At 39.0% G+C, this 15,419-nt stretch overlaps 1 protein-coding gene across 5 annotated transcripts in view; it reads right to left on the bottom strand.

Moving 5' to 3' along the window:
• Positions 1–480: 480 nt before the first annotated feature.
• The window catches only part of LOC148840123 (unconventional myosin-VI), an 87,571-nt gene continuing 72,632 nt past the window's right edge, over positions 481–15,419 (bottom strand). The window contains exons 28-36 of one of the 5 annotated variants that reach the window (XM_088907696.1): positions 13,707–13,867; positions 13,348–13,389; positions 12,959–12,988; positions 11,450–11,488; positions 8,439–8,542; positions 6,970–7,101; positions 5,523–5,555; positions 3,727–3,945; positions 481–2,821 (exon numbers count right to left, since the gene is read on the bottom strand). In XM_088907696.1, coding sequence (XP_088763822.1) covers positions 2,622–2,821; positions 3,727–3,945; positions 5,523–5,555; positions 6,970–7,101; positions 8,439–8,542; positions 11,450–11,488; positions 12,959–12,988; positions 13,348–13,389; positions 13,707–13,867 — 960 coding nt within the window. In that variant the 3' untranslated portion in view covers positions 481–2,621. The remainder of the gene's footprint in view (positions 2,822–3,726; positions 3,946–5,522; positions 5,556–6,969; positions 7,102–8,438; positions 8,543–11,449; positions 11,489–12,958; positions 12,989–13,347; positions 13,390–13,706; positions 13,868–15,419) is intronic. The other 4 variants (XM_088907705.1, XM_088907714.1, XM_088907723.1 and 1 more) reach the window with 4 other exon arrangements.

The following is a 15,419-nucleotide window of genomic DNA, read 5'->3' as shown; positions in this document are numbered from 1 at the left end:
CTTTGCAGAACCATCTGAAGAGACTCCTGTTCCTGCTTTGTGTACACTAAGTCAAAATAGGCTGTCATGGATAGCTGCTGTACCCTTCTAATGGCCCATTAGCAGACAGTAGCTCTACTTTGACTAGTAAAATGAGTTTATATATTCATCTGGCAATAAATAGTCAGATCTAATTAATTTATCCCCACAATTCATATAAAAACTTTCTTTTTAAGCACGAGAGATTAAAAAACACAGATTTACATGATTTATGATTTATTTTCATTAAAGAAATGTACTTTGTGTGAAAATGACCATTAAAGTATCCAAATGAAAATGGACAGAATAATATCATAAAACAATCCAACAAAGTTTATTTTCACAAAGTTATCTTGATTTGTGCTACCATTAAATGTACCCTATTCAATCCCTACCATAGGTTTACATGAAAGCTGGAGTAATTATCATTATTCTTTAAACAACAATGAAGAAAGCAATAGGTTTAAACATGGAATGCATTTATTTTTTAAATTGCATAGGTACATCAGTTAGAAATCAGCATTAAAAAAGGTGAAAATGCAGAATTTTGTAAAGGAATGATTGTAGTACATGAACTGATACAGAACACATCAATACCATTAATTTACTATACATTAAAGAATGTCATGAAGACTGACAGTAGTAATCACTCTTGTATTGTAAATCATACAGTAAATAAATAATTAAATCTGAAGTGAGAGATGTCTGCAGCACAAAACAAAAAAAGATGAACCAAATGGTTTTATACAACCAAACAGTTCTTGCGCTAAGCAAGGAAACTCAACTGCTAACAAACAGTGAAACCAAAGCAAGCTTGCATGTGGAAATATCTTCCTGTCTGGTGTATGAGATTGTCTGATACAAATGTTTGCAAACCTATCATTTACTATGCCCATTTATCTTTTCCTCTTTCAAATGTTAACTGTAGGTAAAATATTGCTCCTTGATTTTTTTTAAATAAATGTTATACAGTAGTTAATAAGCAGGTCAAATTGGGATTTCCTGGTTCATGATTAAATAGATTTAAATCGTATAATAATTTCCCCACAAGGGAGTTTATTAAAATAGCTCTAGAAACAGATATTGAAATATTACATTCGCTTAGCATATGTAAAATACACTATCTATATAATAACCCCTAAACACATGAGCTGAAGAAAAAAATACTTAGGTGGCTCACTACAGTATGTGCATATGAGCTCAGTGATGTCATTTATCTACCAAGCACCACACTTTATTTACCAAATGACTTGGTAAATAAAATTTTACTCATGTTCAATAATTCCCATGAGCCTAAAAATCAATGTGTTCAAATGTATTTGAAAAATCACAATTTTGAGCATCTGTATTCATTTTAATTTACTTATAACATTTCATAATTTTTAAACATGTATGTTTAAAAATTACATACAGTATATGTTTAAAAAATTAGTGTTGAAAAAGTTCACTTTTTGAAGTTAGAGAGCAATGCATATTTTCCAGTATATAAAACTAATGGTACTGTACCAACTAGATCCTACAAGACACTAGAAAAAGACTTATAGCAGCCTAATGGAATTGAAGATGATCACCACAATAACCAGAAGAGTTTTGGGGCACCATTTTAATTTTCTACATTAATAATTAGATCAGCTCTTAAAAATGGGAAAATTGAAGGGAAATAGACTAAAGTACTTAATTTCAATAAAATCGGTGACACAATTAGAATAAACTGACATTTGTATTCCCAAAAAGGTAGTCTAACACTAATGTGCAATTTCCAACAATGGAGTGAACATTAGACTGCTCTGTCTTGCCATGCAAATAACTGAACACCCATTTCTTGCGTACCTACTTAATAATTCCCAATCAGATACTGTGTACCTTACGTAACGAGAAATGCCTTTTCAAATGCAAGCTCTCTCTAGACCGATTCCCGCTTGTTCATTTAAGGCTATGTCATTGAATCCTTGCTTTCTGCATGTTTTAGGCAGCAAAAAGAAAAACAATATTCACCATATTCTCAGCACATTGTAAGTTCAGTCGGTAACCAGTCACAAAAAACATGACGACCCCAAATCTTCCTGCATAGCTATGAAGAGGTACAATATGAGGTATTAATTTTAAAAGTCCTTGCAGTGATAAATGTTGAAATCTGACATTTTTATTAACAAATTGAAAGCAGCTAACAGTTCTGACAACACAAATCAACCTTGATATCTATAATTTAATGCCAAAAACATTATGGGAGGAACAGCTGTCCAACCCTTTCCTATTTCTAACAATCTGCAAAGAAATCATCGTTAAGGCCTCAGTTAAAGACGTCAGGAGATCGAAGCGCAGCTCGGCTTTGTATAAAATGGAGTACAGTATATTGCTGGGTCTAGCTAGCTGGGTTTCTTTTCTGCATACGTTCACCACAATAAGGGAAAAAAAATCAAAAACAAGGAAGAAATAAAGGTAAACAGCAAAAAAAAAGAACAAAAATCTTTGCTAAAAATCAGGATGCCCCCCAGTCAGGTAACCAATGCTTAAAGGCCCTCTTTAATAAGGAGTGCAATCTTCCCTTTGTTTCCCCTCAAGTGTATTCTATTCCACCTCCTGCTCTCCGCGGATCTGGGTTTTTACTTGAGGAGGTTCTGTAGCATAGCTGTAGCGTATGTTGGTCTCGCCTGCTTGCTCTCTATCGCACTCCTGAGGTACTGGATTCCTCCACATCTCTCCCAGATCTCTTCAAACTGCCTTGGCAAAATCTCTGCTCCCCGTTTCCTGGTGAGTCCGGTCTCTTCCAGACTCAGCTCGCACATCTCCATGTCATCCTTCCCTAGAGAGAACAGAAAGACCATACCGCTACTCAAGTGCGCGACCACATTCGGAAAGAAGAACATCACGTTAACGAGTTGTTCGAAGCTCTGTCACAAAAATTCTCTGCTGTGTCATAACAGAACACATTACGCCTGGTAACACACTTTCAATAGAGAAATCTATATTAAAATAAAGGCATCCTCTGTTCTCTGTTGCGATCCTCCCAGGTTTACAGGTTTTCACAGATCGTGATCAGCATCAGGTTTTTCACATCACTTCTTCAATCTTCAAAAGTTGCCATCCATCCCCAGTGCCCTTGTGCTTAATGTGCTCTCATTTTGGAAAGTAAGGCATGGATCATCTAGTGTGCTTAACCGACGCTGAACATCAAGCCCCAACGGGACTCTTTCTGCAAGCTAATATGATATAAATGTATGACATGATTTATATATTGATATAAATATGTTCAGTGCCAACTGAAAATCTTAACATGAATCTTTCAAGACACTGCCTTGCGAGGACAAGGCATTTAATTGCACTCAGAGATCAACCTGTTCTAAATGTTGGGAGGGAGGGAAGGGAAAGAGTGGATGGCTATAGCACAGGTGGTTTGGCACCGTTTCTTTTTTCTTGAAAGCCACTAAATGATGGTCTGGGGCAGACAATCTTTACCTTTAAAGCAATCAACTGCACTTACTGTATGTCAGATTTCTCCCCCATTAATAGGAGATCATTTATCATTATTACCCATAATGAGCACCCCACCCACCTCTTTTAACCTTTAAGAGCGTTTCTTACAGCATGTAATGTGTGGTGGAATAACAACACATACAGCAGCTTCCTGGTGTGCTATACTGTAAACAGGGAAGAGGCAGTGGACAGCCCTCACGGGGAAAAGGAAACCAGGCTGTTCTGAAAGCCCACCTGCCACAAGCAGTATTGGCTGCTTGTCTGGATGCAGCTCCATCTGGCGGGCGATCCACGGCCCGTCGAAGTGGGCGTACCACCAGCCTTTCTTCTTGTTCTGGGGGTCTTTGTACTGGTCAGCCGGGCGGATGAAAGGGATGCGGAAGTAGCGCTGCTGCCGGTTCATGGCGATTTCCTGGTGCCGAGCCGGCAGCGGAGGAGCTGGGTTTTGCTGGGCTGAAGCGAACGACACAAGATGTCTGGGGTCAGTGTCTCTGTTTTACCCATCCCGCAGCGGAAGCCGCCCAAAAAGCCACAACGTTTCGTTCTTTCTAAAACTGAAATGGGGAATGGCAAAGCATGGAAGCTTTGTGCACTTCAAAACATTGAAATTTAAAACAACTTAAAATTGAAAGTCAACATATCTGTTTCCCTAAATTACTTGCTGACTCTGTATTAGCTGACGTAAAAGCATTTAACTTGATGCAAATAGGTGCTTTATTATTATTAATTATTATTATTATTAAATACATTGAGCCAGCAGATTACAACATTAGTTAGATGAAAGCTTCCAAACTCAGGAGGACATTTTCTGATCCAAGGAACACCGAGGAAAGCTTGGGAAAGTCTTTTGGGGAAAAAAAAGCATCCTTCCACCCTTATCACAACCGGCCGCAAGTCAAGGCTGCTCAAGTCCTCGAGCACGCATGCAAAAGTCCCCTTCACACACCAGCAAAAAAATAAACCTGTCAGCATGGGGAGGGAAGCTGAGGACCCTTAAGTAAAGCACAGGCAATAAAGACAGCGAAGCTCTGATTTACCATCGACCACATTGGATTGGCCAGCAAAGCACACATTAGTAACTTTGAATTACACAAAAGGGCTTTTACATAAACACTTTTTATTAGTTTTAAAATAAAATTCTTCACTGCTTTAATTTATAACAAATGTACAACTTTCGGTTAAAACAAACGTGTGCTTTAAAAACAAAAAAAATATAAAAAAGGCTTTGTAAAATTATCTTGTTTTTTTTAGGAAATTAGATAAAGTTAAAATCACTTTCTATTTTGCATTAAAAAAGTCAAAATGGCCATATTTTGCTTACAGTCATTTATTGTCTTTACTTCATACATGTTACTCTTTTTATGTGTTAGGACAGTACATACTGTACATACAGTTGTAAAAGCTAAAACAAAACCATCCCAAGCTAAAACATTTGACAGGATTGTCTGATTTGAAAATGGTGGCTTTCCTTAAATGCTACATTACAAAAGTCACATAAATGTAATCAAATTTGATTAAATAAGTGGACTATGAAGGACTAGATTTAGTTATGGTCAGTGTTATCACCACGCTTTTGGTGCAAATCGGTCTAGAATCCTATTAGTATTAATATATAGTTTTGAGCAGACCTTGTTAAAAAAAAGAACGAATTATTTTTCCTTTTTGACTCAACCTTTTTCAAGAACATAAAGGGCTGATTTTCACATCCTGTGCGTGTTCAATTAAAAAGGACAACACCTACGGAAAAGTACAGTTTAAATCTTATAGGACAGGAGGCCCCAAATAGAAACCAATGAAAGCTCTTAACAGTCTAAAAATCAACAGCAGTTTGCTGCAGTAAGGCTAATCTGCTGTAACTGAATCAAAATGACCAGTTCCCAGACCCCATTTAATGGCTGGTTAAATTATTTCAAATAGGAAATATGACAACTGCAGCAAAGCACTTTAATTCACCTTCTCCCAGAGTTAGAAAAACAAGTTTTAGGACCGCCACAAGTGTTAGCATTGTTACATTATCGATTCTCACTTACAGGTACATGCGTTTTTCATTAATGGTGGATGATCTGCAAATAAACATTCCGCATTACAATTTCAATTGTTCATACAACTTCTGTACATTGTCCTGGTGCAATCAACATGCAATAAAACACAGCATTATTTATTACATTTATGAAAACTCTCAGTGGGAAAGAGACATTCAATGTCCCTTGTTTTCTTTTATCAAAAATCCTACAGTAAAGCAAGCGTCAACATTTCTGCTTAATATCGAGCAACAGTATTTAACAAACTATGGTGCTTATCTTAAAACTCCTATAAGACAGCAGGAGACAGACTATGAAAATCATTCCGATATTATTTCACATTGCCAGCAAATTGTTGAAACTTTAAAGCTCTCACATTAAAGGGAAAAAAAATCAAAGAAAACTTTAGCCTAGTCAATAGCTATCCAGTGGACACCATATCAGAAATTTCGCTGTGGGAAATTTATTTTTAAATTAGATTTCAGAAGCAGAGTTTTTGTGCCCACCTGGGGCATGGAACACGTTGGTTGCCACGTACAGTATGCGATTAAAACAGCTCAGATATGCTCAGATTAATGTTTTTATTCCACAAAATCTAACAGAGATACACGGAATCTTCTCTTTTTCCGATACACCGAATAGGTCAATCCATACTACAGAAAGAAAGTGAATAAACTAGCCGCTTGGAGTTTTGTTTTGTAAAACTTGTAGATAATTAAAACACTGATTTGTCATTACAGAGTGCAAGTCTTTATTTGTATGCCTCAATTTAATCTCTGATTGCCAATTTTAATAATCTAAATGATTGTAAGGAATTTTTCACTTTTGTGTCTTGATTAAAGAAAAGTCCTTTTCCCCAACCAGCAGTAGTAAATTTGGCAAAAAGGAGGGGCTATGTACTGTAATATCAAACAGAATACATCTTCCTCATTGCACTCCCGACACTGTGCCTGCATGAGCTAGCCCTTCTTTACTGCTTTGTGGGAACTGATAGCTTGGGGCAGTTTCTTTTCTTTGTAGCAGATGATACTTGCAAACATTATAGCCCATAAGAGCTGGCTCAAACAAGACAGACATATCTGTATTCTGAAACCTTTCCAGGTTATAAAGATTCCAGGCATATCTACTGTATCTACTTCTAAAAGAAGGACAATCGTTTAATAAGCGGGACTGCAGTGTCGGAGAAACACTAGGGTTGGGAGCAGAGCTTTTCATAAGCTCAAACATGACACTGTGCCACACGACTTCTGATCCTTTCTCACTGCTTTTTTCAAAACCTTCAAGCGCACTTTGCAATTGCAAAATCAACTTATTTTTTTTTAACAGAAAGGGTTGCAGACCTAGCATGCTCCTCTGTTGCTTGACCTGTGTCTTTCCATCTGTCTACCTAGGACATACTAAATATTCCATGATGCCTTGAAATAAACAAACTTGCACTACCTCTCAAGTGCCTTACCGTAGTCAGTGACAGATTTAGGAGCCCTCTGCTCAGTTTCAGTGTTTCGCTTCTTGTTCTTGGACTTCCAAGCATGATATACCTTCAGTCTGCGGTGAAACTCCTCCCTGCATGCTGCTAACAGCTCAATATCTGCAAAGGAGAAAGGCAAAAGGCTTAAAGAGTGATAAATTAAGACACAGGACATAAAAACTCTGGGGATACACATTAGTGAGAATGATTTGTAGAAGGTCTGATATCAAGCCATGTAAAGGTAAACAACTTTGTTTCAAGTGGGAAAAACAATGTTCATTTTACTTAAAAAACAAAACAAATCTTCAGTTTTATGACACAGCTCAGAAGGTACATGAACAGATAATTTTCTCTATTTAAGACTTATATTGATGATACCATTAAATTATATTGAATCAAACCACCAGCCATCAAACCACTGGCTGACCACATGTGCTCTGTGGATGGGGGGGAGATTGTCATCCTGAGGTAAAGATGATCTCTCAGCACCATGAAGCAGTGCTTAGCATGGACTGTGCCTCCTATGGGAATGAGAGCATCCATTCCACCAGACAGTGACCACTGTCTTGGTCACTGAAGCTTCTGTCAAGCATGCCCCTACAATAAACTGTCTTTCAAAATCACTGAGGTCTCCTATTGCAGCCACACTATCCATAATTATAAAGGAACAAATAATAGGTTTATTAAATAATCAGGTTATACCTGAAGAAGGCTCCACGGCCGAAACGTTGTGTTTTCTTTCTTCTTTTTTTCAGCATGGAATAAACCTGTTACTTGTTCCTTTGCAGCCTACGCATGCTGACGCAGCTACCCACCTGAACTATCTATAATTATAGGCAAACTGGCGGGACCAGCAGTTTTACTCACGATCCTAAGAATGCTGGGATGTTATTTGCTGGAAGCCCTCCCTTTCAATATACTTGGCATCCTTCATTTACCCTAGTATTGCCATTTTCTGTCCTAAATACTTGTTGCTGTTTCCTGCAGTGCTGCTCTTCCTCATGAGCATTATGAACTCTGACAAGAAACATTACAAAGCAAACATCTTTAAAATAGCAACCTGAAAATCGTGCTTCTGGAGTCAGACAGGTACAGTAGGAGCCTTCACAACTCTCCCCCTTAAATCTTGTTTACATTGGATAATTAACGTGGAAAAAAAATAGTTCCCACTGTTGACAGGGAACCGTGTTATTAAATAATTTCAACATTAATAAGAAAAAACAAAAATAAGAAAATATTACTGGACTGCAGCTTTTAAACTGATGTTGCATTTTTAACAACACCATTTCTTAACCACAACCAGAGTTTTCTAATATCGATGTAGCAATAACCCTAGCACCAAGTCAAGGGGAAAGTGATTTAGATGTGATAACATAAGTTTCATCCTCTGAATGGCGCATTTGAAACTTCTCATTTTCAAGGATTCGCACAGACGCACTCCTGAGTGCAGCTCTTACCGCAGGAGGTGTTGATAGCATCCCGAAGCTCTGCATACTTCCACTTGCTCAGCTCATATTTCTTAGTGCCAGCTGCTGCCTTCGTTGCCTGCACCTGTGGACCCCTGCCGTTGTCAAAGGAAATGACACACAAGTCAAATAGTGGCTCAGAGCACTTGGTTACAGTGGTCTTGTAACACAACCCACACAGGCTTTGAAACAGTGGGAGGAAATCCTTGTGAACTACAGCAATGAAGTGTTTCAGTTTTACCTCAGAGTCTTAAATGCAAGCTGAAACTATTAAGCCTTACCAGGTTTACAAAATAAGCATCATATACAGTAGGTTTGGGGATGGAAGAAGATTTAAAAAAGGAGCATAAAACCTACAGGACTGACACCCTGCAGGAAATATGTTGTCAATTCTGCTTCCAAAATGAAATACAACAACGTTTGTGTTTACGTACAATGCTGATTTTACTTTTGTATTAAAGGTCTTGGAGAAAACGAGAATCTCACCTTCCTTTGTCCTTCAATAACAAAAATCAAACAACATGACAGAGTATTAAATCTATTTACAGCAGCACATTTCAATGGATTTGTGTACACATATGCTTTTAGCAGACCTGAAAAGAAAAAGACTCTCCGCTTTTGGTGTGAGCTTTAAAAAACACTTATAATTATAAATGAATCTTGCATTTCACATCACATCCTTTAATAACAGGTTTGCAGCTCTGTATCTTTAAAATGATTGTATAATGTGAGCTGTGTGATTTAGAGCATAATCTTCCATGTAAGCACAGTCTTTCTTCATTCTGACTTCTTGCGCAGGTAGATAAAAGACCCTCTTGAAGAAGGCAGATGTACCTTGAATAATTAACCACTGCCACACCACTTGCACTGACCAGCCAGCTTCTAAAACAAACAGGAACAAGACAATACAGACAACCCCCTACTGCGACTAAACCTTTGCTAGATACTGAACACAGAACATTCTGTGGCCTGGAGTTTCATGGTGCTTCTCTTGTTTCGAGAACGTCTTAAATTCTGAATCAGTACGTCACCGATTGTTATGAAGCCAAGTGTAATGAACACTAAAAGAAAGCAGGTTTATTAGGGATGTAGCAAAGACAAAATGTAGGTAGGTAATGTAGGTACTGAGAATGTAGAGTGTGAGGGAAGTGCATCAGAGGCCTCTAGATAAAGAAATAATATTCGGCCTTAAAGCATATCTGTGAGATGAGGTTTTTACAGACAGAATCAATTTGACATTCTTTATCTTTTGCAGAAAATGATAGAATGCTGCACTACATGTACTGATGGACGCATACAGGTAGATCAGCAGTAGCCAATACAAACAGATTTCGAGCTGCCAGGAACACTTTGGTGAAACAAATTTCCCTAAGTAAACCCAGGATGGAAAATACTCAGATGTCTTAATTAAAATTCACATTTTGCAACACAGTGCTATTAGCAGAAAGAAGGATTAAGCACTTCAAGCATTTTGTCGGCTCCAGCTGGGCACAACATCAGAAGAATCAAGGCGAGTGTAAATGCCTGGTCCTGCAATGTCAGTGCTGAAACCCCTCATTTAGTAAAACACAGGATTTGCCCCCTAACAGAACAGCCACTCAAGCTCTTTGTGAAACAGCTGAGGAAGGAGTCGTGTTGGGAAAACAAGGAACCTGTGTGACAGATAAAGGGGTAAGTCACCTTGGTCCTGCCAAACTAATCCTATTGGCTGTCTTAGCCTTCCATTTCGTGACCTACAGCACTGTACGTCACATCCCGACTACTATTCTGAGTTCCTGGAACATGCGCTCATTCTGACCTTGGGACAGAGTGACCATCTTTTACTCTAACATTTAGCAGTCATGCAAGTCAGTGGCAGTCTAGTAGAGCCAATTAGCAATCATGAATCTGCCAGCTTTGAGCTGATTAAGGGTTGTGGCCTACATGTCAGCCATTCACAATTACAGTAAAAGAAAAAAAACAACAAAGCTGCAGATTAGTACTTCTACCAGTTTTAGGCTCATTACAACAGAACCAATTTACAAGCTTCATTCTGATGTATACAGAGAAATTACTGATTAGATGGCACAGTCTCTTGTGTGTGTTAAAAGTTTTTTTTTGGCTTAATAGGGTTTGGAAGATTTAAATTACGAACTTGTAAAGTGCACAGATCATCATTTTCGTTCCAAATTGTTTTCTGAATTGTACTTTCTTTTGCTGATGCAGGGGCACACACAAAAGCTTATCTTCAGGGGAATTATTTACCATAAAGTACAGAGATTAAGAGTTTCCTGGAAGGCTATCGTGTCTTAAAGAAGAAAACTACTGAACTATGAAAGAATTGTCTGCTCTATTTAAGTGTTGATAAAGAGTATCTGCTTAGTATATACATTTTGATTTATGTTTCAAAATGAAACTGCCATTATTTTCATTTAGTTAATTAAAACATACAATGAAATACAATTAAAATTATGTTTATATGCAATACCAATTTCCCATTTTAAGTTTCATAACAATGTTAGTTATTACGGTGGATTATCTCAAACTTGATGTGTCAAGAAACAGAACTTTCAGATAAAGTGCAAGGCTCTATTTCATAATTTCTTAAAAAGAAACATTTTCTGCAATCCATGCAGAAACCAGTTCCCTTCTCTTCTCGTCCCTCACATATTTGAAAGACGTCAAATGTCGCTAGAGAGAAAAAAAATAGCTATTCATTTGTTTTTCTTTGGATCAAACACTGTAAATTGTTTTTTTTTATTCAAACCACTACTGCAGACCAACACTAAACCGAGGAGTCTGATCAGAGAGTCTGCAGCACCTCCCCTGAGCTTTCAACACACAACACTTCATCAACAATAAGCAAAAAACAACAATGAATTACATTCAAATTAAGAGAATTAAAGGCATGCAACAGCACAGGGCATGTCAGTTACTCCACGGATCCCAATACATTAATTCCATTTTTTGGGGGGATTGTGATGATGATCGAGTCAATGCCATATGTTAGATTTGCTACCCACCTAGCCAGCAGCTCAGTCATTTCTTTGGCCATTTCCTCCCTAAAAGGATATTATAATTATGCAATAAACAAGTTATAATGTGGTTATTTTAAACGGATGGTCATTTTCTGATACAATCCATTAGAGACAGCTTCAACCTTTTTGAGATCAGGAGTATCTCTTTGATAAGGATTTATTCTCTAGCTGGCACAAAGCACGAGCCAGGCATCCATCTGCCAAAAGGTGCAATGAAAGCAAATCCAGATCCTGGGGTGAATTTATTAACCAAGTCTGCCACCACATGATGATGCTACAAAATATCATTAGCTGTGACAGTTCAAAAAATATTTTAGTTCATTGGACAGATCTGGCACAGAAAAGTGGAAAAAATAAATTAAATAAAATTTCACTAAATCTAATTTTTAACAAGCCAAGGCGGCCTGGAGTGCACATTTTTACCCTTCTTTCAGGGTCTGACGTCGGTAGACGCAGTGCCTTTTGTACGGACAGCCCACTCACTAATGAGCTCATGCCTTTGCCTTTATGCAGTGGTAAACAACAAACCATTCACTTGTCCTTCTTGTTAATACTCATTAAAATACAGAAAAGGGCTAGCCAGAGAGAAGGGAAGATGATAAAAGCTGTTCCTGCCGACTAACAGTCAGTGGTATCCATACTGTAAGTCACGGTAAACAATAACTTTACCGGGATCCACCGGTACAGTATAGACTTAAGTCCCTGAGCTACAGCAAAGAAAGGCAGGGCAACTGAGAAAAAATGGGTTACAATTTTATTTAAAACACACCTATACGGTATATAGTACTGAAGACAAATGACTGCCCAAGCTATTTTGTGAGGAACTCTTCCTGTTTTGCTTTTAAGAAATGCATGATAAATTCAGGTAAATTGCTCCCAGGAGAAATCTTAATCAATTTATTATTTCCTTTGTCCACAACAAACTTCCTATGTTGTGGGGAAGGATTCTAAATAGATATTTTTGCATTTACTCCCTTTTATCAGTTCGTACATGTTACACGACTCCCTTACCCCAGTCCTGCGAGAGACTGCCTTGCTTGCTGATACTGATACTTGCTGATACTTTTTATTGATCAGCTCAGTTAAACTTTTGTTTAACGTTTTTCTGCACTCTGTCTGGAGTTTCAGAAATACTCTACTTCATGGGTAGTGCTCCCAACAACTTCAGACTACAAAACGTAAAGCAGCCTCTCCTTTAGCTCACTTGCTGGTATTCCTGACAAAATAGGTGAAGGTGAATAGGCACAAATCTGAATGACACTCTATCCCACACTGAACACTTGGCTCCTTCTATTGGCCCAAGAACTAAACCAAAGAAAAACAGTTTTATGGAAAAAATTTCAGAAAAGAGCTCCTAGGTCAATGGTCCACATTACTTTTAAGGCCACCCAAAAAACAATACTTTAAAATATTGGATGATCATTGTCATGACTTTACTCCAAACCTATTTACAGTACACAGCAATGTAAAGAGAAAGTAAATGAAAAAACATACATTGTCAAGTTGTTTTGACGTCCACGTGCACTGTAAACAGAGGATAATGACATTAGACTAGACGAGTGACTTCCAAACATCAATGATTGATGTTAAAAAATTTGATTTCCTTGTAATATTTCACTTTGATTTGGTGGCTGAAGGTTTTCGTGGCAACAGATTTCTCTGGGCAACAAATTAAGGGAATAAAATAACCCGCATGCAATCTTTTTGGATATCAATTAAAAAAAGCTAAAATTAAGCTGCTGTTAATCACGATATTGCATTGCACCAGCAAGAAGTCTCAATTGCAGTTTGATAGATTTACAGTAGCTGACAAATCAAAGCATGCAAGAAGTATTTTGGGGTTTTGTGGTTTTTTTAAAGTGACTGGGTCACTTATGGCTTACTTAGTGTTCGCTGGGACTGGAGTTACAATATAGCCGCCATAACTGGGTGGAAAGAAACAAGACAGGTTACAGAACATTTTTTTTGCTCTGTTAAGCTGAAGGCATGTTAGAAACCAAAACGTGAACTTTTCCTACCATTCCAGAGAGCAAGAGGGCTTTTCCCCAAAAGCCTCTTGAAATGTATTCACATCTTAGACGGCCTTATGAACTTAAATGAACTTGAATCTGCCGTTAAATCGGGTGGCTTGGCTGAGACTAGAAATCCTACCTCCCCAACGACTGGTAGACCCTGAAGCATGGCAGCACAGTGCTGGGACCGCGCCGGGGCGACCACCGGTGTGGTGGGACTGTGCCGTTACCTGCGCAGCCCAGGATCCGGCTGGGTCTCCTCGGCGATGAGCTCAGCCTCGCTCTGGGCAATCCTCATGGCCAGCTCCCGGTCGCGGCGCTCCTGCTCCAGAATGGTCTGCCGCTGAGCCTCCTCCTCCCGCTCGGCGGCCAGCTGCATCTCCATCTCCGCCTGAGAGGCCACACGGAAGGAGTTCACTGCCCTCGGCTGAGGCTGTAGCCTCACACTCTCTCCAAACATAGAGCGAGACGCCCTCTCATTGTCTTACAATGCTGCCTGAAAGACAGCATCCTCGAAGAGCCCGATTCTAAAGCCAGCGGGGTATCTTAACTTGAGCGCCTGGGACTAAACAGATTGCAAACTACAGTGCATACCCGTCAGGATGCAGAAAAAGAAAGATGACAAGTCACTGAAACACTATTGACATGACAGACATTTGTAAGGCTACGGTGGGCTCTAAACGATGCAATGTGACAAAGCTGGCTTTAGGAAAGAACATGCAAAATGTGCATTTGGTATTCGTGGCATAAATAAATGAAAACATGCATAATCAGACAACTTCCAGGATTGCATAAAACAAAAAACGTCTGTGCAAAATAAATTCATGTTTTTCTAATTACGCAATCTTACTCGAACTTACTCAAACACTGCAGAGTCATCAAAAATAAATGCTGTAAAAGCAATACTGGACCATCCTCTGGTATTTTCTAGAACTTCTGGCAGCCACATCGATGGAGAGTGGTTAGAAAAGGATGCTGCACGCGGAGGTGATCCTGGCACCATCGTTAATCGTAATGGGCAAAACAACTGTGAGGAAATCTCAGACAAAAGTTTCTCAGCCTCCACAAGCCAGAGGTATAAGTTACAAAAAACAGCTGAACATCCCAGTTCAGACTTCGGACGCTTCAGTTCAGAGCGTCCATCAAGAACTTCAAGGCTGGCAGAATGATTGGTGTGTTATCAGGAAGGCGAGGCAAGGTGCGACCTGTGCTGGTAGATAAATTGAACCCAAGGTGACTATTTAAGAGCTCTGAGAAACCCTCATTAGGGCACAACCTCTTGTGTTTCCAGAAGTGCAATTCATTGTCAGCTGCACGGATCTGATTTCCCTGGCAGGAAGGCCCACATGAAGCACCAGCATAAAAAATAAACAGATGTGAATCTGTCAAACAGCACCTCAGCGACAACCAAGACCGTGTTCTGGAGTTGAATGAGACAAAAGCTGACCTTTCCGGACACGCATGCGGGACAGATGCGTTCAGAAAGGAAGAGTGGTCAGAGTGGTCTGCAGTCTGCATCCCTTCTGCAGTCTGATCTCCTCTCAGGAAATCTCGGGCATTTAACAAATACAGGGATGGGAGACCTCTAAGGAAAACCAGGTTCCTGATATAAGAGGAATTGGTTGACCAGTAGGTGGTGCTCTTCCACCTGGACCTAAATTTCCAAACCAGCACCCCAGAGTGGTGACTCCAGTCACTGTGACGTCCATGGTGCTATCCTTCAGATGTTATACCGAGATCCAGACAACATCACGATTAAAGATCACAGTACATGGGGCTGTTTAAAAGAGGATGTGTGTTAGTCTAAATTCCATTCTGGGAACTGAACTATTCTGAACTATCTGACCTCCCTACGGTTCCCCATAATTCAATTGGTGAAGCTATGTCTTATTTGTCCAGTTTGACCAATTTGCGGTGAAATAACAGAATTAGTATTTATTATT

Source organism: Atractosteus spatula, chromosome 2 (genome assembly GCF_055471065.1).
Source record: "Atractosteus spatula isolate fAtrSpa1 chromosome 2, fAtrSpa1.hap1, whole genome shotgun sequence".
Taxonomy (NCBI): Eukaryota; Metazoa; Chordata; class Actinopteri; order Semionotiformes; family Lepisosteidae; genus Atractosteus; species Atractosteus spatula.
This window is presented reverse-complemented; position numbering and strand designations above follow the sequence as displayed.